This window comes from Gadus macrocephalus, chromosome 16 (assembly GCF_031168955.1).
Source record: "Gadus macrocephalus chromosome 16, ASM3116895v1".
Taxonomy (NCBI): domain Eukaryota; kingdom Metazoa; phylum Chordata; class Actinopteri; order Gadiformes; family Gadidae; genus Gadus; species Gadus macrocephalus.
Window position 1 is genome coordinate 7,946,944 of NC_082397.1, and position 25,953 is coordinate 7,972,896.

At 40.6% G+C, this 25,953-nt stretch overlaps 3 protein-coding genes across 3 annotated transcripts in view; all 3 read left to right on the plus strand.

The window, feature by feature from the left end:
* LOC132475006 (putative olfactory receptor 13C6) overlaps positions 1–8,717 on the plus strand; it is an 81,005-nt gene extending 72,288 nt beyond the window's left edge. Inside the window, 3 exon segments of the mRNA XM_060075963.1 lie at positions 1,701–4,013; positions 4,015–4,058; positions 8,522–8,717. Coding sequence (XP_059931946.1) covers positions 3,435–4,013; positions 4,015–4,058; positions 8,522–8,717 — 819 coding nt within the window. The 5' untranslated portion in view covers positions 1,701–3,434.
* Positions 8,718–10,766: 2,049 nt separating this feature from the next.
* Positions 10,767–13,138, plus strand: LOC132474605 (olfactory receptor 6N1-like). The gene has a single exon (XM_060075391.1). The coding sequence runs from the start codon at positions 11,764–11,766 to the stop codon at positions 12,700–12,702; it is 939 nt and encodes a 312-aa protein (XP_059931374.1). The 5' UTR covers positions 10,767–11,763; the 3' UTR covers positions 12,703–13,138.
* Positions 13,139–22,793: 9,655 nt separating this feature from the next.
* LOC132474849 (olfactory receptor 2K2-like) lies at positions 22,794–25,398 on the plus strand. The gene is made up of 2 exons (XM_060075734.1): positions 22,794–23,805; positions 24,426–25,398. Exons 1-2 carry the CDS (start codon positions 23,119–23,121, stop codon positions 24,675–24,677), a joined length of 939 nt encoding a protein of 312 aa, XP_059931717.1. The 5' UTR covers positions 22,794–23,118; the 3' UTR covers positions 24,678–25,398.
* The last annotated feature ends 555 nt before the right edge of the window (positions 25,399–25,953 follow it).

A 25,953-nucleotide genomic window follows, 5' to 3' on the forward strand; every position in this document is an offset into this window, starting at 1 on the left:
TGGCTGCAACACGCTGCAACGGGCGGCGACGGTAGGTGGTTTCCCTAGCAACTGTGAACGCTCTGGCACAGCTGAGCATCATGTGCGTAGGTTAGATTAGTTAGGTTTGCGATTATTTTTATTTTTATTTTGCTTGAGAGTAGGCTAGAGTTAGTGGGCCGATTGCTCTGTCAGTTAGCATTGCGCTAGCTGTGCTGCGCTTTAAAACCGTACTCCTTAAAACTGAGGTTTTGGAGTTTAACGCGCAGCTGCGCACAAGGTTGAACGTGATTGCTGTGTAACGACTCGTACAGGATCAGCTGATTCCTAGCTGACTCGGTTTAAACTGCTTGGAAAACGGAAGTACTCTGTATACCAAAGAGCAGATGCAGTCTTAACTTCATGGTGGATGCATTTTGAGCTATAATTACCAACAAAAACTTAATGGGAATTTAAAATGAACTTTAATATAATAAAAACGCTAATGATGTTGACGTAGATTATGAAATAGTCTAGGCTACTTTTTGTGGAAATCTGAGTCTGGAATCTGCCCTCACCTATGTCAATCAATTACTTGTCATTGTTTTCTCTTGGTGTGTGTATGCAAACGTGATAACTTAATTAATTGAAGATGAACTAATAGGCCTATGTGAGTAATTAGGGTAATGTCACGCCTTTCAATTCTCGGAGAAGGAGAGTTAGGACCATTTTAGTTAAGCATTGACCTTTTTATGTTTCGTTGAATGGTACGATCCTCTGTGCGTTCATTTATTTTTTTTACATACAAATAATCTGTTCTTTGTAGAGTTTTAGTTGGGCACTTTAAGCAACTCCTATATTGTAGCCTGTATTGTACTGAAGGCCTACCTGGTGTAATAAGTGTAAATGTATCATACCTATTATTCATAAAACTAATTCTGTGTGTGTGTTGGTTATGATGGAGCCTTGTTTCATCCTGCAAACTGGTTTAGTCTTGAGATCAAGGTAAAACGCAGTTGCAGGTTAAACCACAAGTACATATGACACAGCAATGGAGTTTAAGACGTCACGTGACTTCTTGCGTCACCGACGAGTTTAAACCTGTGTTAAACTCTAAAAAGTGGCTAAGCTAGCGACAGAGCAATCGGCCCAGTGTGTTTTGTCATCCTCCACTACATCTGCATTGGAGTTAAGTTAGTTTAGATAAAGTTAGTTTAGATTACCCGTTGTTGGATACATTGCATTTTCCGTTCGCTGAATTTCAGTTTGCTCAACCATTGGCTCAACTACTACTTGGAGATGGATAACTTAAAGGTTGGGTATGGATTTCGCTTTTTTGGCCATTTTTGCAAAATTACTTGAAATCCTTATCATAACCCACTTACAGCCACTGAGTTAGAAGTACTGACATGAAAATTAAACAAGTCAATCATCTGTGGAACGGGCAGGGCTCAAAAAACTCCAGCCAATGATTTCCAGAGCCACCGAGTTGCATTGGACAGTAAGTACGTCAATCAAACGGTCGTACTGCACTCCCCCTCCCCCGCGCCCCGCGCGCGACCCCTTCGTGCAGTACTCGTGACCCAGAGCTCGTGACCCAGAGCAAGCTCCTGTTTGTAGTTATTCGCGGTAGCTACTGGAGCTAGCTAATGGCTCGCTCTCACGCATCTGTGTTCGCGCTCGTGCATGATTGTGCGTCCATGTACTTGGAATGGGTGGAATCAGAGTCAGCGTTGAAGGAGAGGGGGTAGGACCATTTGAGTTGTGTATTTTCAAAATCTGCTGGCGTTTCGCAAATCCCATACCCAACCTTTAATTATAAACAGACCTAATTATGTTAGTGAGAGTGAAATGGTGGCAGTTTTAAAATAATAATAAATAATAAGGTTGGATTCCAGTCCGTTGTACCGTAGATCCACAGAGAAATTCTCTGCCGTAGTAGAAAAATCATGAATTCTTCCTGAAAACAAGAAAGGCAGCCAGATCAACTTCTGACCCTACTATCTTGTAGAGTTAAGACCATGAGTTGGTCGCGTTTCCAAAAATAAGACGCCTTTACATCCAGTTAAAGGCGTCAATGTGACTTGCGTCGCATTGATTTCCGAAGTCGCTGCTTTGCCCACAGAGACGATCCAGTAAGGGGGCAACAACACCACATCAGGCGACCGAAATGATAGAATGAGCGCAAAACTGTTTTTTTGGCAATTTTCAAGCAGTGGAGGGAAACACAACATAAGGTTTTGAATAACTGGATGTAAAGGCGTCTTATTTTTTGGAAACGCAACCAATTTATGGTCTTAACTCTAGTAAGGCTGTGACGTACAAGTTGTTCTGTGCTGTGATTGGCTGAAGAGAAATAGCTAAATCGCCGCGTTCTAAAACTGGACCTTGCGATTTGACATGTTCAATATCTGGCGACTCCTTGCAGCTCCTTGCGACTCCTTGCAACGACCAGTTCACACCGCCCCTGCGACGTTCTAAAACCGTCTCGTTGCAAGTCGTTGCAAGGCAAATCTTTGGTCTGAACTGGGCTTTACAACGCGAGTATTGAGTCAGCGCTCTCTATCACCACTGTCATCCCAAATTGGATAACTGTATCTATTCTAATATTCATAATCCAAGTCTGTCTAGGTATTTTAACACCATCAGCATTGCTGCACTGTTCAAGAGATCAAGAGAATGTTTATTTGTCACATGCATATACCTGTAAAACAGGCAGTGAAATATAATCCTGCCTTCGCTCCAAGACTGTGCTACTGTTGCATGGGGACTCATGATTGAGCAGGCCTGGTCAACCTCAATTATTAGGTATGTGGGCAAATGCTTCCTGATGGTGTCGATTTAGGTCGAACAGAGAACATTTTCTAATACTTCAAGCATGTATAGATCAATAGCTCTAAAGGAATGGGTCAAGCTTCTAATTTTCCCTTATTCAAGCCAGGATCTTGATGCGTAATGCCACTGCTCAGGGTGGTTAGGTAGTTAGGCAAAGTTTGCTGGTTTGAAGTCGCAGCATATTCTTAATGCAATTTGTGGAATAACCTAGAAAAAACTATTTTTGCTAATAATAATCCTCATAAATAGATCTTTACCTGCCTAATAAAATGTCCCTTTGATGCTCATGCTTATGTTTAATCCAGCCTTATTTGGATTTGATTGGATGTTGCCTCTGTGATTGTGTCCAGTTCATGAATATTAAACAATCCTCTGACTTAAAAGGTCCAAGCAAAACCTTGTTCTAAAATATAACTTTTTTTTTGCAATAATTAAGGTGATTCACCAAAATGTAGTTACTGCTTCAATTAGTTGTGTGCTTGTTTATTATTTATATCAGATTACTTGTACAGTTATGATCTGTTTAAGATTGTATGCTCTACGATAAGTATTGATATGTGATGCAATAGATTGATTTTGGCTTTGTGATTTACTTTTAACATTCATAGATTGTCATTGAATCAATTGAGTCAAGGGAAAAAATGAACTTGCATAATGGCTCAATTCAAATAACAGAATTTGTTATCGGAGGCTTTGAAAAGGTTGAAAGACAAATGGAAATAGGTTTTGTGATGTTAGTTGTTTATGTTTTAATAATTGTAGCTAATACACTCAACATAGTCTTTATCATTTTAGACAAGAAACTACACAAACCAATGTATCTTCTGATTTGCAATTTGGCTGTTGTTGATATACTGATTAGTTCAAGTTCATGCCCAACTATGATTGGTGTATTATTGGCTGGTGCGAATACGATTTCCTATGCGGCATGTTTGATTCAAATGTTCAGCTTTCAGGTAGCTGAAGCGATGGAGATGTTGGCTTTAGCTGTTATGGCTTTAGATTGCTTGATTGCCATCTCTTTTCCACTAAGGTATCATAGCATACTAACAAATGCTCGTACCATAGCCATAACATATTTCCTTTGGGTCGCTGCCTGTGCCTTTGTCACTCTTATGCCTGTGCTTTTGATACCAATTCCTTACTGTTTTAACCGGTTACGCTACTCTTTCTGTGATTACCTCGCAATTATCCGAACCTCTTGTCATGATCCTAAACATTTTTGATGACATGAAGTTGATTCTCACCAACTTCATGTCATTTAGGCTAGTCAGATTTGACACTTTATTTTTCTTGTTAGGTAGCAAACCGTCTGTTTATATTATTAATGCTGTCTTAACAATGGGAGGCGGGGGGGCGGTATTCAGTTGGTTGAAATCTGCAACCTCACCGCTCGTTGCCCAGGAAGGGAGCCACAGGTCATAATCACAAAAAAGCATGGGGGGGCTTTGATCCGACCGGCCCGATGTCAGGTTGAAATTGCGTGTGCCATGTTTGAATGCCCAGATCAATGAAAATATAAACCACTCTACCCAAATTACTGTAGTGATACGAAAAGAAAGTCTGTATCTGATTACCAAATTGAATAACTAATAATCATAATCCAAGTCTGTCTAGGTATTTTCACACCATCAGCATTCCTGTACTGTTAAAGAGATCAAGAGATTCTTTATTTGTCACATGCATAGTTATACCTGTAACACAGGCAGTGAAATATAATCCTGCCTTCGCTCCAAGACTGCGCTATTGTTGCATGGGGACTCATGATTGAGCAGGCCTGGTCAACATCTACTATTAAGTAAATGGGCAAATGCCTCCTCATGGTGTCTGCTCAGGTAGAGCAGAGACCATTTTCTAATGCTTCAAACATGTATAGATCAAGAGCTCTAAAGGAATGGGTAAAGCGTCTTCTATTTCCTCATTCAAGCCATTGATGCGTAATGCCACAGCTAAGAGTGGTTAACTAGTTAGTTAAAGTTTGTTGGTTTGAAGGCACAACATATTCTTGATGTAACTTGTGGAATAACCTAGAAAAGACTACTTCTGCTAGTAATAATCCTCATAAATAGATCTTTACCTGCCTAATAAAATGTCCCTGTAGGGGTTGACACTAAGGTTTCAAAAGCACTTGCCCATCGGGCAAGTACAGGTCATGTTCGACTTGCCCGAAAGTCATGTTCACTTGCCCAAATTAAAATCAGAATCGTGGACGGGCCTCTTTTTGCCAGACACCTGGCCAGGTTTTGGGGGGCTCAGAAAACACATCCTAGCTCAGGCTGAAGCTGAACGTTAGCTTCCACACATAAAAAATAACAAATTTCTCTTTGTTTACTACCAAACGGTCACATCATGCCATGAAGTGATATCAGGCCACCGTTGCAACCTATTAAAGCTATCGCTCAGTTATATGTAGACCTGCATGCTTTTATCCGGATTTCATGCAAATGTACATAACTAAATGTCCAATGTAGTAGCAAAGATATGTATTTTTTAACTTTCACGTTTCTTGTAGGTCTAACTGAATAATCACAATCTCGTTTATAGTAGTGTTGTCACAATATTGATATTCTATACCATTTTTAATATCAGGGGAAAACTTTTTTTTTTTTCAGAAAAGAACATACCCAAAGTAAATAGAGTTTATCTCCACAACAGCAGGGCCTATAATATGTCATCTTGGTGACGATAGAAAGATTGTTGTGCAAGGGAAATATTCAATGTGGATACAACTTGGTTAAAATGAATAAAGCTGGAACACAGCATAAGTGGAGGATTACATTTCCACCTGAAATAATTATCAGTTGGTAGCACTTAGGGCTGGGATAAACGATTATTTTTTAAACGATTAATCTAGCGATCATTTTTTCGATGCATCGATTAATTTTACGATTTTACGATTACGATTCATTTTTTCAGTTCGATTCGATTTTGATTCGATTCGATTATCGATTATCTCCCCATTAATTGACTAATAGCAATTTATACATGTTGATTTACATATCTGAATGAAAAAAACATGAATTCCTTAACATTGCATTTGCAATGCATGTTTATTGCCTTAAAATTCCATAATAAAAGTGCAAAGGAATGCATTCTTAGAAGGTAGCATTCAATGAAACCTTGAAGCCTTGAAAACACAAAGGCCTTCCGTCCTTCCTGAACCAACAGAATTGAACAAAAAAAAGTGCATATTTTAATTCCTTATTCACATAAAAATAACAAAGTATAGAATTTTTCAAAATTCGAAAATACAATTCTAGTAAGAGTGTACCAGACAGAAATAATGCATTCTGATGTCTAGCTTTCAATATAAAAATAAAAAGGTCAACCAGCCACCCTTTCTTAGAGCTATTGAAAGAATACAGTCACTTTTTGTAAACTTGGGGGCTTTAAGCTAATATAAAAAAGTGCTTTTCCAACAAAAAATAGATAAAAAATATTCAGAATTCAACATTTATGTTTTTTATGAACTTATGAACATAGGCCTAGCTTACTGTTAAAAAGCATCTTCATTCATGCAAATAACAACTGTGTGTGTGTGTGTGTGTGTGTCAGTGTGTCATTCAAGACAAAATACAGTCATATATTGGAGTGGAGGAATGTAAGCATTTCCACATGCTCAGGAGTCAGGCTTACCCTTTTTTTGGAAACAATGTTCCCAGCAACTGAGAAAAGCCTTTCAGATGGCGTTGATGTGGCAGGTATAGACAAATATGATTTGGCTACTGCAGCCAGGGCGGGGAACCTTATGGCGTTATCCTTCCACCATGTAAGGGGGTTCAGGGCTCCAGACTAACTTTTTCCTTGGGTGCACTGGTGCGCCTAAATTTTTTATTTGGGCGCACCAGCACGTATTTATGGTGCACCCAATTTTTTTGATTTGTTGAGGGGGGGGGGGGGGGGGGAGAGACGCCTGTACGATAAGTGCGCTGAGGTCCATGGGAACACCCACAAATGGTGACGCCATTGTCGGAGTAGGGGCTAGGAAGCTGCGCACGCCGATATAAGTAGCCGATCTCCGGGTAGACTCGCTGAAAAGCTGCTCCCAACCAGGTTTGTTGCGAGCGTAAGTCACCAATGGTGATACAGCGACGCTTAAAGAGATCGACTTTCATGGTACAGCTAACCCAGGCTTTCAGCTCAACATACCTCGCTAACCCTCTAATCGAGCTTCGTAGTACAGACCCCTGGATTGGGCTTTGCGGGTTTGTTTAGCGGCGTTGCTATTGTTACCGGCCTTGCGTGTTCCAACGGTTTATTAGGTATCTAATAAATCGCTGTCTAATCAATACTTCATTCACTGCCTCTTCCGTGGTCATTTACAATATTATGAATAGACTGCTCAGTAAAAAAATAAAATTATAATAATTATACCAGATAAATTTTCAGTCGCACCGGTGCGCCCAAATAAAATATTTGGTCGCACTACCCCGAATTCTAGGTGCATGTGCGCCCAAATTAGGCGCACTCTGGAGCCCTGCACTGGATTATCTGTTAATTTGTGGTTCTATGCGATCAGATTCAACTTTGTGGACAAAAATAACTTAATTTTTGAAAGAAAAGGGGAAATTTCTTCTTAAGTTGCTATTTACGAGTTTTAGTCACAGAATGATTTGGTTTGGCTGTGTTGGCCAACCTTTAGCTAACACTGTCGAATCACTGCCGGAGACCGCACCGGAGTGATTGACAGAAGGCGGGGCTATGTTCGGCTGAAGCAATGTGTCTGATAACTCACTGTCCGAGAGAAAAGAAGACAGTGCACTGATCGGGGACGGCCTTCCATTCCGACATACTCCCACGCCGACATTGACGTCTAATTGTCGGAGTGGCGGTGTCACACCAAATTTGTACCGGGTGCCGAATTTGTACCGCCTAAGTAATCCATACATCATCCATTCCAAACCTGCCTGGCAACAGACGATCGCGTCGAACGTCCACTGGGTGGACGAGAGCTGGGCGGAGATGTTCGCGCATTTCAGAAGCAGGGTGATTCCGTACAAAAATAAATGTGTAATTTCCCATGTGACTGCCTGGCACTAATGCTCCCGTTGAACTGATCTTTATTCCATCATGAACAATACTTGGACAAACGAGATGAACCGCATGACCGTTCCCACCTTAAAGGCGTTGCTTATTACATGGGCCAATTTTGATGACACCTATGAGAAAGAGTTTCCTTGACGCACAATGTTTTTGGTAAAAAGCATATTTTTACTTAAAAACAAATAGCACAACAGTGGATTCACTTTCACAACTCAAGCCTTTCGCCAGTCTAGAACTCTGGCCCTCTTAAGGAGCAACAGAATGGGTGTGGCTCAATTAACCTATGAGCCACAGCTGCAGACTATTACGGCTAACAGCAAGACAGGAACATGTGCATCTTTTAAAACATGGTTTAACACAGTGAAGATGCCATTCACATCTTCCCATTACCTTCGCCCTCTTTTAAGATTGCAAACACAGTTTCAAGCGCAGTAGATAAAAAAGAAAAAAAATTGCGCAAGTCATTTGTGCTAAATAAACAGTTCATAAAGTCTCTCAGGTGACCTCCGATCTTCATTCCAAGATCACTCCTTCATGGCCAAACACTGCAGTCTTCACAGTACACAGCCCAGCTCTGAGACTTCCTCCATCCAGACCTCCAGACCACCTGCAAAATCCGCTCAGGCCTCTGCAGTTCCAGCAGATAACTTGGCCTCTGAGCACCGGCCCTTCCCCTGGGCTGCAGACTGGTCCTCCAGGGGATGTCATCAGGAAGTCCTCAGCCATTGCTGTCCTCCGCCACTGCTGTTCTGTTAAGGCTCGGCAATAGCTCCCCACAAGGCTCACGTCAGCAACAAGGAGTTCCCGAGCTATTCCTCCTTCAGGCTTTGGCCAACCCCACAGGACAGCAGTTCAACTCCACCAGTGATCTCTTCTCCTAGCAGGTCTCTTCGTCTACCTGCTCACCTTTCACTGCGGCCCGCCATGAAGCTCCTTGAACAATGTTCTTCGAAATGTAGGTCCCCTCCACTCGGCTAGAGGAATCATCCCATTGCTGCCACCAAATTTAAAAAAGAGTTTCCTTGACGCACAATGTTTTTGGTAAAAAACATATTTCTACTTAAAACAAACAATAGCACATCAGTCGTTTCACTTGCACAACTCAAGCCTCTCTCCAGTCTAGAACTCTGGCCTCGAGAATGGGTGTGGCTCAATCAACCTATGAGCCACAGCTGCAGACTATGACGGCTAACAGCAAGACAGGAACATGTGCGTATTTTAAACCATGGTTTAACACAGTGAAGATGCCACTCACATCTTCATAACACCTGTCCACATTTCCACAGCAGCAGGCTGTCAGCAAACAAATCGATTTTGGAGCAAATTCACTCCTAAAACAAATATGTATAGGCTAATTTGAAGAGCGTTTGTCTCTGTGTTGAGGTCATGTTCTCGGAGCTCTATGAAGTTGACGTCTCTCACACACACACACACACACACACACACACACACACACACACACACACACACACACACACACACACACACACACACACACACACACACACAACATGTAGTCATAGAGCTGGGCCCCGTTTCCCGAAAGCGTCGTTAGCCTAAGTGGATCGTGAAGTGCGTCGAAAGGGCATCGTAGAGTTTTCACCGCGTTTCCCGAAAGCATCGTAGGGAACGAACGTCTTGAAAACGCTCGTAGCTAACGAGTACTCCAGGGGTGCTCGTAGGTACTCGTAGGACGCTAAGAGCATCGTCAGCTATAGCCTCAGTGGCGTCACCATCGGACATTCCGTATATTGGATGCGTTTTATTAAAACGCATTGCGCCTTTATGTTCTTAGTTTGGTAATTAATAAAGATTATTAATTAATTTATTAATAAAGATGTTAAAATGGCCAAAATAAAACGGGACAGTCCAGAAAATGTTTGCGCAGGCAGGGCACTCAAAATGTGTGAGAGAAAGTGGGGGGATTTGTGCAGACTGACATAGGCTACTCATAAAACGTAGCATAAAATAATGTAAAAAATAAATTAAATTAAACAAATGAAAAAAAAAAAAAAATAACGAAATAAAATAAATGAAAAAAAAAAAAAAAAAAAAAAATCTTTTTTTTTATAAAAAACAAGCAAAGGAGCAGGCAAAAGGCTGGGATATGGTGGGGATTGGTCACGTTGACGGGAATGTTTAGTGATGTGAGGGAGGGTGGAGGGGGTTAAAAAAAAGTCTCAATCACTATTCGACGCGCATGAAAACCAGCCGCGTAGTTATGAGGGAGGCCGTCCTCACACCGATCTTCCTCATCGTCATCGTCCTCAACGTCCTCCGGTTCAAGCAATGCCACCCCAGCCTTAGCTGCAATGTTGTGCAACATAGCCGTCACACATATCACGGCGCATGACTTGGCCGGAGAAAACTGGAGCCCTCCGCCTGACTTGTGAAGGCATCTAAAGCGCAACTTCCACCTCCCGATCGTGCGCTCAACGATGCACCGGGCCAGACGGTGGGCTTCGTTGTATTCCTCATCATGGACGTCTCCCGGGTTATTCACAGGTGTGAAGAGGAATTATTTAAGGGGGGAAAATGCCGTGAAACGCACAGTGCATTCAGGATTAGGACTGATATATGTCGGTTTAAGCCTAATCAATTGTGTTTTAATGTCTTTAGCATTCATATAATTGCAGTCTATTTTTTTCGTAGGCTACTCTGCTGTTGTCCTTGATGGGGATGTATTTTAACCCTTTTTAACACAATTTTCCTGCGACATTCCTGCGTCTCCCCCTCCTACGGAGCCCATTTCAGCACCGTGTCAGTAGACAGTTACAATCCTACGACGTCGTGAGTGCAGCGAATGCGCGTTCACGTTAAGAGGAGTTTCGGGAAACGCTCCAAAGAAATTGACGATGGATCGCAAGATCCATCGTGAGAATGATCGTACGAGCGTGGATCCATCGTTATCGGGAAACGGGGCCCAGGGCTATTCAGTTTTAAGTTTCATAGAATATTTATACATTTCCAGGGCATGTTATATAAGTGCATGCCCCACCACTCGTAACACACTTGTAAAATGAAGTTCTCAATTGATGGAATGGGTTATTTCATACATCATCACAACCAAAATTTGGAATTAATCAAATAAATTACAGTTAAATAATACTGAAATGGCTTATTTTTGGTTGAACACGTTTGAACTAAATATTTATGATCCCCCAAAGTTTACCTGAAGTTTGCGCAACTGATTGGTAGACTGTCTGAATGGCTGTACTAAAAGGTGTCGGAATGGGGGCATGTTGGAATGGGAGCATGTCGGAAGGGCGGCAAGTCGTACTGGGAGCATGTTGGACTGGTAGAATGCCGGACTGGCAGCATGTCGGAATGGCAGCATGTAAACGTGCTTATCAATTGCCAATATATCTATTTCGTGTGATTTTGCGGGAAAAAAGCTTGTGCTGCAGTTTTTAAAAACACGTGAATAAATAGCCTTTATATTAACAAACCCTCAAAAATCCACTTGCCCGTTCGGGCCACCAGAAATCAATCTCAACAATCTCAACTACTTTTAGGTACCCCGGGAGAGTGGGCAACCGTTAGTGTTAACCCCTGCCCTGTGATGGTTATGCTTATGTTTAATCCAGCCTTATTTGGATTTGATTGGATGGTGGCTCTGTGATTGTGTCAAGTTCATGAATATTAAACAACCCTCTGACTTAAAAGGTCCAAGCAAAACTTTGTTCTAAATAATAACTCTTTTTTTGTTGCAATAACTAAGGCGATGAAACAAAATGTAGTTACTGATTCGATTAGTTGAGTGCTTGTTCATTATTTATATCAGATTACTTGTACAGTTATGATCTGTTTCATGATTGTATGCTCTGCGATAAATATTGATAGGTGATGCAATAGATTGCTTTTGGCTTTGTGATTTACTTTTAACATTCATAGATTGTCAGTGAATCAAGTGAGTCAAGTGAAAAAATGAACTTGCATAATGGCTCAATTCAAATAACAGAATTTGTTATCGGGGGGTTTGAGGAGGTTGGAAGACAAATGGAAATAGGTTTGGTGATATTAATTGTTTATGTTTTACTCATGTTAGCTAATACTCTCAACATAGTCTTTGTCATTTTAGACAAGAAACTACACAAACCAATGTATCTTCTGATTTGCAATTTGGCTGTTGTTGATATGCTGTATAGTACAAGTTCATGCCCAACTATGATTGGTGTATTATTGGCTGGTGTCAATACAATATCCTATGCGGCATGTTTGATTCAAATGTTCAGCTTTCAGGTAGCTGAAACGATGGAACTGTTTGCTTTGGCTGTCATGGCTTTCGATCGCTTGATTGCCATCTCTTTTCCATTGAGGTATCATAGCATACTAACAAATGTTCGTACCATAGCAATAACATATTTCCTTTGGGTCGCTGCCTGTGGCTTTGTCACTCTTATGCCTGTGCTTTTGATACCAATGCCTTACTGTTTTAACCGGTTACGCTATTCTTTCTGTGATTTCCCGGCTGTTGCCCGAACCTCTTGTCTCAATCCTTCATATTACTTTAATTTGGCCACCATCGTATGGTTCTTTTTATTATTTTTCACCTTTGGTTTCATTTGCATATCTTACGTGTGGATTATGTCTGTTGTTTTGAGGTCATCTAAGAATGACAGTAGAAAGGTGCTCAGTACATGTTTCAGTCATATGCTTGTAGTAGCGTGTTACTACGTACCATTGTTTGTGCGTATTGTTTTCACCAGAATCGGCCTGGTGTTGACGCTGGAGGAACGACAAGGTTTAATGATTGGGGCCATTCTTGGTCCATCTCTTTTAAATCCCTTTGTGTACTGTTTAACAACTAAAGAAATAAAAAACAAGTTGTTCGGTATATTCAAGAAAGTAAAACCAATACAATAGGATTGCATTTTTTAAATGCATCTGCTATTGCTGTATCTTGTATCTTGTAATGCAGTGGTTACAGTGGTTTCCAAACTGTAGGTCACAAACCTGTGATGGACCAACTGGGCCATGGGATGGCCTCGCTTTATTTTTGGTTCACAAACATCACAAAATACACAAAAAAAACACAAAATGTGGTTTGTGTTTATCCTGAAAGTATCTCCTAGGTGGGTTATGGCCTGAAAGGTTTGCAAACTTCTGCTCTCATGCATCTCTCACTTGCGATACAAGATTTGTTTGCAAATAAAATAGTCTATAGTGCTGTCCAAAGAAAATGCACCCTGTCCGATTTTCCCCAAGCTGTTTTTTGAAGTGTGCATTAAATGTAAATAAAGATTATTTACAGAAGATGCTCTGATTTTGAATTGTTTTAGTACTTAAAAATATATAAAGACTTGGCCTATCACAAACTATGTAACATTTTATGTTTGCACATATGTGTGAGGGTAAACTAACTAATGGAGGTGGCTTACTAATGAGTACCAGGAGTAGACGTACAATCTCTATTTGGAAATCTTATACATTTTGTGTAGAAATATTGCCTTTTAGAATTTAATCCTTACAATTTTGGGCCCAAACTAATAACGCAATTCATTTTTGTGGTCTTAGGGCGCATTCACACTAGGCCATCTGTACCATGCCCTAGTCCGTTTTACACCTGTACCGTGCTGAAGTCTAGATCGTTTGGCTAGTGTGAGCACGCCAACCGTACTCAAGTCCACTTCCATTCCATGGCCTGAGCACACTTGGGAGAGGTGTTCTCAGGCCACGGTACAGATGCTAATACAGATGCACGTCTACGCAACCTGAGCTCGATGACGTATAGTCCATACGACCCTTCTTTACCATTAAACAATAAACATGACGGCAAGCGGTTCAGGTTGGTACGATAGTGAAGTTGAGTTTTCGATCAAAAATACCCCGTTCGTCCAGGCGCAGGTTTTCTTGGTTCACTGGAGAAGGCGGGGCTGCGCACAGAGTCTAGACCTCTTTAGAATAATTTGCACGCTTCCGAATGTTTTAATGTTTTAACCCGCATGCAAGAATAAGTTCACGTCTGAGTGTAGGCCACAAACGCGATTAACTATTTAGAAGTGCAAAAATGCAAACATATTCTGTCGTATTTACAACAAAATTAAACGTGTGCAGGGTTCAGGGTTCGGGAGGGTAAAATGGGGTTCTTCAACGTGAGCAGAATATTGCTTTACTTTGGGTGTGAACGCACCTTTAGGCCTCACCTTTACTGTAATTACTCCTCCCACTACTACTGCTGCTACATCTACTCATGTGGAATAATTGTTCAATAATAGTCACAATGCTACAACATATTAAAAGTCACATATTCTGGATGCAATGCGTGGAACAACATAGAAATAACTATGTTATTCTGTTAATACTAATCTTTATACATATTAATGATAATAAGATGCACTGGCGTCAGGTTTATTAAACAGCCCTGGATATATTCATCATTGATAATTGTCACACGCTCATAGTCCTGGCACGGCACAGAATGTCCTCAAATCCAAAAATAATGACACACATAGACTTCTTAGCTTGAGCAAAGAAAGTTAAACTTCTGACATCAACACTTTGAACTAACTTCCACAAGTTCCCCTGTTTTCTGAGTGAGCTCTTCTGATTCTCTTCTTTGGCTGTTTACTGTGCAACAGTAACATCATCTGAGGCAAGATTCACCCTCGAGAGCCTACTGTGGGGCCTATGGGGGGGGATGCAACCTTCATGTCGAACAAGTAACTCATTAACCTTAATGAGGAAAGTTAGGTGAATAAACATAAAGTAACTTTTGTATTCTCCTTGGATAGTTCCGTAAAGTATCTGTGAAAATTGTATCGAAAGATATGTCTAATGTTTATCAGACATTAGAGAATTGTTTGAAGTGACCGGGTAAAAACGCATTCTTGAATAGTATTTCACCATCATAACAAATAGAGATTATTAATAAATTATTTAATCATACAGAAAAATACCCTTACTTAATATCTTTAATTACGATTAAAAACAATAGGTTCTTCAGGGAAAGTCAAATCTTTGGTGTGTATTTAAAGAATGATTTGAGCCTTATACCTAAAGTATAAAAGGGTTTATGCAATGATGCAATTACTGCCGGTAATATTATCATTATTAACAGCAATGAGAATTTGACAGACATACACTGACACACACGCACATATCTAAGTAAATATACATACATATAAATATATAAATTTATGTGTACAAATGCCACACTATTGTAATCATTAGGGATGTCCTGATCCGATTCACGGCATCGGTATTGGCCCATTACGCTGGATCGGATATCGGAGAGGAGTAAGAAATATGATCCTATCCGCTCAGTATGTCACGTGATAACAACAGTTAGTCGTCAATTAGGCGCATGCGCATGAGAGCTACCGCAAGAGAGCTATTTGTTGAAAAACCATGTCAGCAGTGTGGCTGTATTTAAACCTTAAAGGTTGCATAGGTGATTTGCTTTTTTGGCCATTTTTGCAAAATTACTTGAAATCCTTATCATAACCCGCTTACAGCCACTGAGTTAGAAGTACTGACATGAAAATTAAACTTGTCAATCATCTGTGGAACGTGCAGGGCTCGAAAAACTCCAGCCAATCATATCCATTGCCACCGAGTTTCATTGGACAGTAAGTACGTCAATCAAACGGTCGTACTGCACTCCCCCTCCCCCCTCCCCCGCGCCCCGCGCGCGACCCCTTCGTGCAGTACTCGTGACCCAGAGCTCGTGACCCAGAGCAAGCTCCTGTTTGTTGTTATCCTGCGGTATCTACTGGAAATAGTTAATCCACATTTGGACCTAGCAGTAGAAGACAATTTCCATGGCAGACAAGACGCCACCATCCCCACCACCACCACCACCACCACCAGCAAAGAGAAGGAAAACTCTTTTTCAGAGAGTAATTGATAATAAAAACGTTGAAAGAGAAAAACTGAAATCAAGAATAATCCTAGGCGCTGCTTTTGAACGTTTGCGGCAACTGAAGGACGAGAAGGGTCTAAAAACCGATGCTTGTGTGGCGGTTGACCTAGTTTCAAAGTTTATACCGTTTATACTCGGTAATACCGGTGTTGAGACGAGTGTATTACTCGGTGTGAAAATGTCCACACCGCGGCAACCCTAGTGAAAACCAGGACTTCCAATACAATTATATGAAACAAACATACATTTTCTAAAAATAGTAATGATTTATGTGACCGTTTAATGTTTATAACATCTGGTGCAACCATAGCCGCGAGAACGTATTCTCAGCAGGGGGTGCTGGGAAAAAAAACCCGGCCTGCACTAGACTCGCAACTCGTCACATTGATAAAAAAGATATATAGCAGCGCAGCTCAATTACACCAGTGCATGCGCGCACAGTTGAAAATCGATCGTTGTGTTCACTTCCTTCACACCATGGTTCACATCCAGCTGCTCACAGAACAAGTTTAGCGCACCACCGCTACCCTCACACTTTTTCATATAACCTTTTTTCAGCACTAGGACATATGAGCATTAAATAAATGCTGCGTCTCAACATGCCTTGGACAGCAGCGAGGATGACTCGCTTTGCCACGGGCCGAAACAGTTCGGAGCGACCACAGCCAGAGCGAACACAGCGGGGCAGAGGAGTGTCAGGAAGTCTTTGGTGTACACATCAGTACGGCCTATTTGCACTACTGTTTAGTGGCAATGCAGTGTTTTATTCTATGCCTTTTTATTTTCGTATATTATTTCAATTAATACAATTTATTTATTCATGAAATCAAGATCTGGTCTTCAAATCTTTTTTCCAAATATAGGTCGTATTACAATGGGGTTTGTGTTTATATTCGGACCAATACGGTACAGCGGACGCTCACATGACGTTAAGCATTTCCTGGTGCATAATGTGACGCTTCAGAACCTAAAATCCCGTTTCTCCCCGTTGATACGACAACACATAACCGGCGTTTTCAGAAATCTCCACTTTGGCCGGAGTTTTTAGAAATGATCGTTTTCTGTGATAAGACAGGGCCTCGGACAGGGGGTGTTGCAGCACCCCCAAAACCCCTACTTCCCGCGGTACTGGGTGCAATTTACAGCTGAATGTAGTGCCATGTTGTTAAACGAAAACCTACGCTAGCCTGGCTCGCTCTCGCGCATCTCTGTTCGCGCTCGTGCATGATTGCGCGTCCAGGTACTTGGAATGGGTGGAGTCAGAGTCAGCGTTGAAGGAGAGGGGGTAGGACCATTTGAGTTGTGTATTTTCAAAATCTGCTGGCGTTTCGCAAATCGCGTACCCAACCTTTAAAGAAGAAAAAAGTGCAACAGCTAAATGCTAACGTAAACAATCTTTTTCACATGATGTCTACACAAACGACATGCCATATGAAAGAGTCTACAAGCTGTCCAACCGCATAAGCCTTATCGTTTTGTGAGCTTATCTCGATTAACTAGATGTGAAAGATTTAGGTCAATAACACTTCCTGGTTACTACATGTGATGACACACACAGGCATTGCATACGCACAAGCGCACACACTTGTGGTGTGTTCCTGAATTCTCGAATGCCAGACTTCCGAGTCGAAAGTCGAAGATCTCCCAGCTTTCTTGCGGCATTTCTTGAAGGCATGCCCCCTTTTTGTCTTCACCTTTCGAAAATCTGAGAGTAGACCGAGAGCAGGGATGACGCTCCCAACAAAATAGCTGCGCCTGTGAAGAGATATATATTTTTTGTATTTGTACTAGGGCCCGACCGATATTGATTTTTGAGTGCCGATGCCGATTATTTTCAGAGAAAAATTACGATTACGATTTAATCGGCCGATTAAAAAAAAAAAAAAAAAAAAAAAAAGGTTCTGAATGCAGAACCTTTGAGTGTTTTAGAATACATTTACAGTCAAAAATGAGTGTAATGTAAAATGTAAAATAAATAACTAACTCCCAATGTGCTGCGCTCGTGAGCAGTGACTAACACGTGCGTGCTGAGCAGTATGGTCTCACCGTTAGAGTCTACAGTATAACAAATTAACATGGCCTGGGACCTAAAGAAAAACAGGCACAACATGCTCAAACAACGCGTCTTGTGTACATTGGTGAGGTGAGCGCGCAGCTGCCTGAGCGAGCGTGCTTTCATGTTGTACGGTAAAATTCAATCTCCTCTTTTTTACTCCAGCTAAAGTTGTTAGTTAGCAAGGCGAGTAGGAGCGCAATCTGCAGGATACTAATGGCAATAACATGTATAAAAAAAAAAATAAAAAAAAAAACGGTTGTAATCTGCGTCTTTTTGGCCGATGCCGATTATTTTCAAAAAGTCTATAATCGGCCGATTAAATCGGCAGGCCGATAAATCGGTCGGGCCCTAATTTGTACCACGTAGGTCATTTTAGTGTCGATTTTAAAGTCTCTTACACACTTGATTACATTGCTACTTTATTCCGGTCACCAATTTATACATTGCATGGTCGTGCAATACAATGTAAAGTTGTGGTTTTTTTTTTCGGGCTGGTTTGCTAAAGAGGCTAATGTAGCTAACAATAAACAACGACTAGCCATTTCATGCCACAATCACAAAGACAAACTATGAATGCTCCGAGACCGGAAGTGACGTCAAACTTGCAACCTCGGAGGCTTCAGGAACACAACATCGATTCAACCATTTCAAATTATCAGCTTTAACAGCTCAGCTATTCTATATATTATCTCAAATGTATTCAAACTTTAACCATTTAGCGATTTGTTTAACTCTTCACTTTATGTTTCCAACCATTTCATTTTTTTTTAAATGTGTGCATGTTTACATTGTTTGCTCCATTTAACTTTGCACTCTGTTCAGATCTTTTCACTTGATTTAAGCCATTCAACTTTTCTCAAGTGAGATGTTTTAGGAGGCTAATTGGCAATCATGAGCAAATTGGTTACGTATATTTTTTATCATTATTATTTGATCAAGAGTAAAACAAAGTATCACATAGATATCGGCAGCTAGCCTAAGCTATGGTATCAGTATCAGATGTGAAAAGTGGTATCGGGACATACATTAACATCTTAGCTAGACTGGGGAGCTTTGATTTAGGTCTGTAATTGTTAAATTTTTTGATTCCACCTTTATGTAATGGCACTGTCACGCCAAATTTGTACCGGGTGCCAAATTTGTACCGGGTACGTCATCAGTTGTCCGTTGCCAGGCAACGGACAACTGTATTTGTATTGTATTTAATTGTTTAACCAAATTTAGCTAGTAAACTGAGTGTTTAAAGCGGGTTTCAAAAAACATTCGCGCTCATGTTGCCAAAGACGAAATAACATAATACAGAAAACGGATCGCTAGATAACACTTGTTTTTACTTTATATTTGTATTGTATTTAATTGTTTAATCAAATTTAGCAAGTAAACAGAGTGTTTAAAGCAGGTCAAGGACGAAATAGCACAATACAGATAACGGACAAGTGCGAATGAACAAGCTTGAAGGTTCGCAAATGTTCGTGAACCTTTCACGTCATTCGACGCGATCGTCCGTTGCCAGGCAACAGACGACGCGATCATCTGTTGCCAGGCAGGTTTGGAATGGATTACGTATGGATGACGTGCCCGGTACAAATTTGGCACCCGGTACAAATTTGGCGTGACAGCACCACTAGGGCTGATTTCCATATCATTGGAATTAGGGCTGGGCGATATATCGAATATATGCGATGTATCGCGAGATGTTCTCCAGGGGATGTATAAAATGCCCCTGTCGCGAACATCGAATACAAATTGGCACGTAATGTTTATTTTTGCCGCCGCCGGCATACTCATTGTGCGTTCACACCAAACGCGATGGGGCGACAAAATCCCATATAAAGTGAACGTAGACGCGTATTGGGCGAATTCTTCGCGAGAGAAAACCGGCACCAAGTTTTGATTTGTCGCGCCACACTTTCGCTGTGCAGAGGCGAGCGCGTTCACGAGGATTTGTGGCGCTGTCACGTTAAAATTGTACCGGGGGCGAAAATTGTACAGGCCTACGTCATCGTTTGTTTACATCCTGACAACCTGCCCGGCAACAGACGACGCGATGCAGAAAACATGTTTCCAAACGACGAAATAACATAATACAGATAGCGGATCGCTATCTGTATTATGATAGATAGCGATAACACTTGTTTTTACTTTATATTTGTATTGTATTTAATTGTTTAATCGAAACAATAAAAAAAATTGCCCGCGAAACGGGCGATCGCGTCAAATCACGTAGGAAGGTTCTTGAACATTCTAGACTATGAAACCTGCTTAAAACACTCAGTTTACTAGCTAAATTCGATTAAACAATTCAATACAATACAAAGTAAAAAAAGTAAAAAAGTAAAAAAAAAAAAAAGTAAAAACAAGTGTTATCTAGCGATCCGTTATCTGTATTATGTTTCAAGAACCCTCCTACGTCATTTGACGCGATCGCCCGTTTCGCGGGCAAAACATTTGTCATTTGACGCGATCGCCCGTTTCGCGGGCAAATTTTTTTATTGTTTCGATTAAACAATTAAATACAATACAAATATAAAGTAAAAACAAGTGTTATCGCTATCTATCATAATACAGATAGCGATCCGCTATCTGTATTATGTTATTTCGTCGTTTGGAAACATGTTTTCTGCATCGCGTCGTCTGTTTCCGGGCAGGTTGTCAGGATGTAAACAAACGATGACGTAGGCCGGTACAATTTTCGCCCCCGGTACAATTTTAACGTGACAGCGCGACAAAGTTGAAATGTATTTTCATTTCTCGTGATGACAGCCAATCAGCGTTCAACAGCGTGGTCACTGAGTGACATATGTAACGTAAACAGCCAATCAGCGTTCAACCGTCAAACTCAGTGCAGTCCGGGGTGAACTGCAGCATGGAGGAGAAAGTGATTGTTGCCGTTTGCGACTCCCGGAGCTCTATATATAATAGTATATAATATAATATAATTGTATAATATCAAAAGCTCGCGTCCGACGTCTCTCCCTCTTCCACAAAAGGTAAAGACATGCAATGGCACAAACACACTCACTCCCCCCGCCCGTTGCGAGTCCGCGAGATTCTCATGGACGCGCGTGTGTGACGTAGTCTGGACGGCGCGCTGCTGTAGGTGTCTCTCCGACCGGTGAGTGAGAACAGCGAGAGAGAAAAAAGGATGGAAACTGAGGATTTGGTTTTGAAAAAGAATAGCATTGGATCCGTCGTCTGGCAGTGTATATATAATAATTATTATTAATAATTATTAATAAATAATTAACGGTTTGAATAAATGCTTTGTTGGTAAATCTAACTTGCTGTGATTTTCCTTTTCTTATGTGCAAGTTCTAAATTGTTCCAATACAAAGCACTAATGAGTTTAAACAATATGTTGTTTCATGTAATCTACATGCAGACTTATATTTCAGGAATACTAGAATTATTACTGACGTAACATTATGCCAGACATGGTTGAATCGAGCATTTATGATGTGCTCTAGAGGAGATTCAAAATATATCGAGATATATATCGTGTATCGAGATATAGTACAAATATATCGAGATATTCATTTTGGCCCATATCGCCCAGCCCTAATTGGAATCTGGCTTGAGAAAAGGGCTAAGTTAAAAATGTGCGCCAGGAGGCGCGCAATGATTGGGGAAGCAAGCAGGTGAGGGTCTAATTAAACAGCACCAATTGTGCTTCTCATGTATTTCTAACTGCATAATGCAGAGAAAACCTCTGGCCAAGATACTGGTTTAAAAGAAAAAGGAATATTAGGCCTGCTGAAAGGCTTTTCAACAACAGAGGAACTGACATTTACCGGCTGCGCCATAAGGAACTTATCATGGCAGTCATCAAACAGGTCACCACTTAAAATAAGATGATTATTAAAAGCATTATAAATCTCCATTGGGTCATTTAAAATATGCTATTTAAAGTATCCCATGTTGCAATGCACAGATTGATGAAAATATACGCAACTCATCCCAGATTACTGTAGTGATGCTAAAAAAAGTGCTTCAGAGATGTCCTAACAGATGTGAAGATTTATTTTGTCCACATTCTATCTGATTACCAAAAGTTACGAATATAGTGCGTATTCCTTACCAATGCCAAAAAACAGTGGTGCAAGGGAGAAAAATGCATTCCTTTAATTCTGTACAAATGTTTTTACTCAATGAAAGTGTAATGCCACAGCTCATGGTGGTTAACAAAATATTCTTGATGCAATTCGTGGACTAACCTAGAAAAACTACCTCTGCTAATATTAATCCTCATAATTACTATACTCCAGGGCTGGCCCGAATGCCATTTTTCAGGCTTCGTATACTCGTTGGTTTTTCCGAGCGAGTATTCGAAAACTCGTTCCAGAAAACACGCCATCAAAAACAACATTAATAATCCCCTGGAACCGATTTTGACAGTATCTGCATAGTTAGTTGAAGATTTAATACCTTTTGAACGTTAATTAGTAGGCCTAAGTAAGTTGGAGTTCCTTAGTTTTTCCCCGTGGAAGCGAACTGCTGTTGTTCTGTTCCAAATCAGCTGTCCTCTCTGCCATCTCAGCCCTTACTGGAGCTTTTCAATTGATCCTGGAACGTGCATCTTTTCAGGGAATTTGTACAATAAATCCATAACAAATACCGAATATTGATTATCTTATGTGTCCATATTATCTCCATTATATTGACCGGGTATTCCCAAGGCGCTCACGCTCTGCAGCAAACCAGTCACAGTTGATTGGCGCGGCGCTGTACAGCGAACGTAAACAAACAGCTAAGCTAAGGTCAGCATTTCGCTAAGCATTACTTTTCCTCCCGAGATCCCGCTAATGTTGTGTTATAAAGTTAAGGGAAACAAGATATCTATTCTTCCTCCACCTCTCAGGATTCTCTGCTTGGTGTCGCTTATAGTTTGCCTCCCTCACTCTGGTAACGACGCGTAGCATACAGTTATGTGAAAAAAAAAACGAAGCTCTGAATACTGATTTAAGCTTCCTATACAAATTTTCCGAACGGGTATTCAAATATTCAAATATTTCGGGCCAGCCCTACAATACTCTTTTGTTAAAATAATATTTTTCCTGTGATGCTCATGATAATGTTTAATCCAGCCTCATTTGGATTGGATTGGAGGTTGGCTATGTGATTGCATCCAGTTCATTAATATTAAATAACCCTCTGATTTAAAAGGTCATAGCAAAATCTACCACAGAACTTGTTGGTGGCAATAACTAAGATGATAGACCAAAATGTAGTAAGAGATTACTTGTAAAGTTATGATCTGTTTCACAATTGGATGCGCTATGGTAAATATTGATAGGTGATGCAATAGATTGCTTTTAGGCTTTGTTAATTACTTTTAACATTCATACATTGTCAAAGTGAAAAAATGAACTCACGAAATTTCTCTATTCAAATAACAGAATTTGTTATCGAGGGTTTTGAAAAAGTTGAAAGAAAAATGGCAATAGGTGTGGTGATGTTAATTGTTTATGTTTTAATCATTTTAGCTAATACACTCAACATCGTATTTGTCATTTTAGACAAGAAACTACACAAACCAATGTATCTTCTGATTTGCAATTTGGCTGTTGTTGATATGCTGTATAGTACAAGTTCATGCCCAACTATGATTGGTGTATTATTGGCTGGTGCGAATACGATATCCTATGCGGCATGTTTCATTCAAATGTTCATCTTTCAGGTAGCTGAAACAATGGAGCTGTTTGCTTTAGCTGTCATGGCCTTTGATCGCTTGATTGCCATCTCTTTTCCATTGAGGTATCGTAGCATACTAACAAATGTTCATACCATAGCCATAACATATTTCCTTTGGGTCGCTGCCTGTGCCTTTGTCACCCTTATGCCTGTGCTTTTGATACCTATGCCTCACTGTTCCAACAGGTTAACGTACACTTTCTGTGATTTCCCCGCTGTTGTCCGCACCTCTTGTCTCAATCCTTCGTATTATTTTAATTTGGCCACAATCGTATTATTCTTTTTATTATTTTTCACCTCTGGTTTCATTTGCTTATCTTATGCGTGGATTATATCTGTTGTTTTGAGGTCGTCTAAGGCCCCGTCCACACGAAGCCGAAACGGGCGAAACCGTTACGGTTTCGATCTATCCGGTTTCGAAGTATCTCCGTAAAGACGAAGCCAAGCGAAACCGGATAGATCTGTAGAAACGCTGTAGTAAACATTCCAGGCCCATAAGGGGCGCTGCTTCTGGTACAGAAATCCAGAAGAAGAAGAGGCGAGCATGCGCATAAAGGCTGCCCCCCGAACCACTAACAACACAAACAAACAGCTCTTCTACGATGGCGAACAAGATTCTCAATAAATAATGGCTTAGCAACCCAACAAGGGACATGATATGCTGCAGAACGATTACAAGCTTGTAGTCCGCCATCATCTTTTTTGTTGTGATTTCTGAGACTCCGCGGGCTTAAGAGCCATTGGCTAGGAGGTCGAGGGGTGGGGCGATGATGTCATGGTTTGCGGTTTCAGTCGGTTTCAGGCGTCCACACGAAACCAAAACGAAACCGGATAGATTTGAAACCACCTCCGAGGGTGGTTTCAGAAGTTTGCGGTTTCGGTCAGCGGATTCGCTGGCTTCGTGTGGACGGAAGGCCGAACCGTACAAGACCTTTGCGGTTTCGCCATGAAATCGGCTTCGTGTGGACGGGGCCTAAGAATGAGACTAGAAAGTTGCTCAGTACATGTTTCAGTCATCTGATTGTAGTGGTGTGTTACTATGTGCCATTGTTTGTGCGTGTTGTTTTTACCAGAATCGGCCTGGTGTTGACGTTGGAGGAACGACAAGGTTTAATGATTGGGGCCATTCTTGGTCCATCTCTTGTAAATCCCTTTGTGTACTGTTTAAGAACTAAAGAAATAAAAAACAAGTTGTTCAGTATATTTAAGAAAGGAAAACCAATACAATAGGATTGCATTTTTGAAATGCATCTGCTCTAGCTGTATTTTGTATCCTGTAATACAGTGGTTACAGTGGTTTCCAAACTGTAGGTCACAAACCTTTGATGGACCAACTGGGCCATGGGATGGCCTCGCTTTATATTGTCACAAAATATGTTTGTGGTTATCATGAAGGTATCTCCTAGGTGGGTTACAGCCTGAAAGGTTTAAAAACCTCTGTTCTTATGCATCTCACACATGATGTACAGAATTAGTTTTGGATGTAATATATTCCTGTCAGATTTTCACCAAGTGTGCAGTAAATGTAAATAAAGATCAGCAAAAACTGCTCTGAATTTGAGTTATCTTAATACTGATACTAATATGTAAAGAGTTGGCCGATCACAGACTATGTACAATTGTATGTTTGTACATGTGTGAGTGTACAGGAGACTTACTAATGAGTAATAGGGAAATAAACTCACAATCTTAATTATTAAATCATACAATTTTGGATACAAATATTGCTTGTCATTAAAATTTTGGTCCAAAATAGTTAATTTTTGAGGTCTCAATATTACTAAATTTCTTTTACTTTTTTTTCGTGGTCAGGGAAAGAAGGTTGTTTTTATGAATGAGCTCATTTGATTTGCCTCTTTAGCTGTTTCCTGATCAGCATGTTACCAAACCCATTCTGTGCTGCTCCATTATATGGAATAATAGTGCAACTAGTAGTCGCAACATGTTACATGTCATCACATTCTGAATGAAATGCGTGGAACAATGTAGAAATAACTATGTTGTTCTGCTGATAATAATCTTTAGACAAATTACTTATTTACCGAGTGTTCAAAACACAATTTCTTTGCGATCCTACTGTTAAATCCAGCCTCATTTGGTTTTGATTGGATGTTGCGTGCAGGCGTGTTATTTATTGATGATACATGTCAGTACATTTATCCTTTATAGTCATTATTTAGTTAACACATAAAAAGCTTAGAAGCTTCGCTCCCCCTGACACTCCTACAGATGTCCTGGCAAAGCGCAGAATGTCTTAAAATCCTAGAAGCGTCCCTGAGAAGCCTGAATAATCTTAGGATGACACACTTTTTAGCTTGAGCAAAGAAAGTTGATCTTCTGACCTCAACACTTTAATTAGTTGCCCTGTTCCCCAGTTTTCTGAGTGAGCTCTTCTAATGCTTTTCTTTTGCTGTTTACTGTGCAACAGCAACATCATCTGAGGCAAGATTCACCCTCGAATGGGTGGGGGTTTTGCAACCTGAAGGTCAAACAAGTAACTCATTAA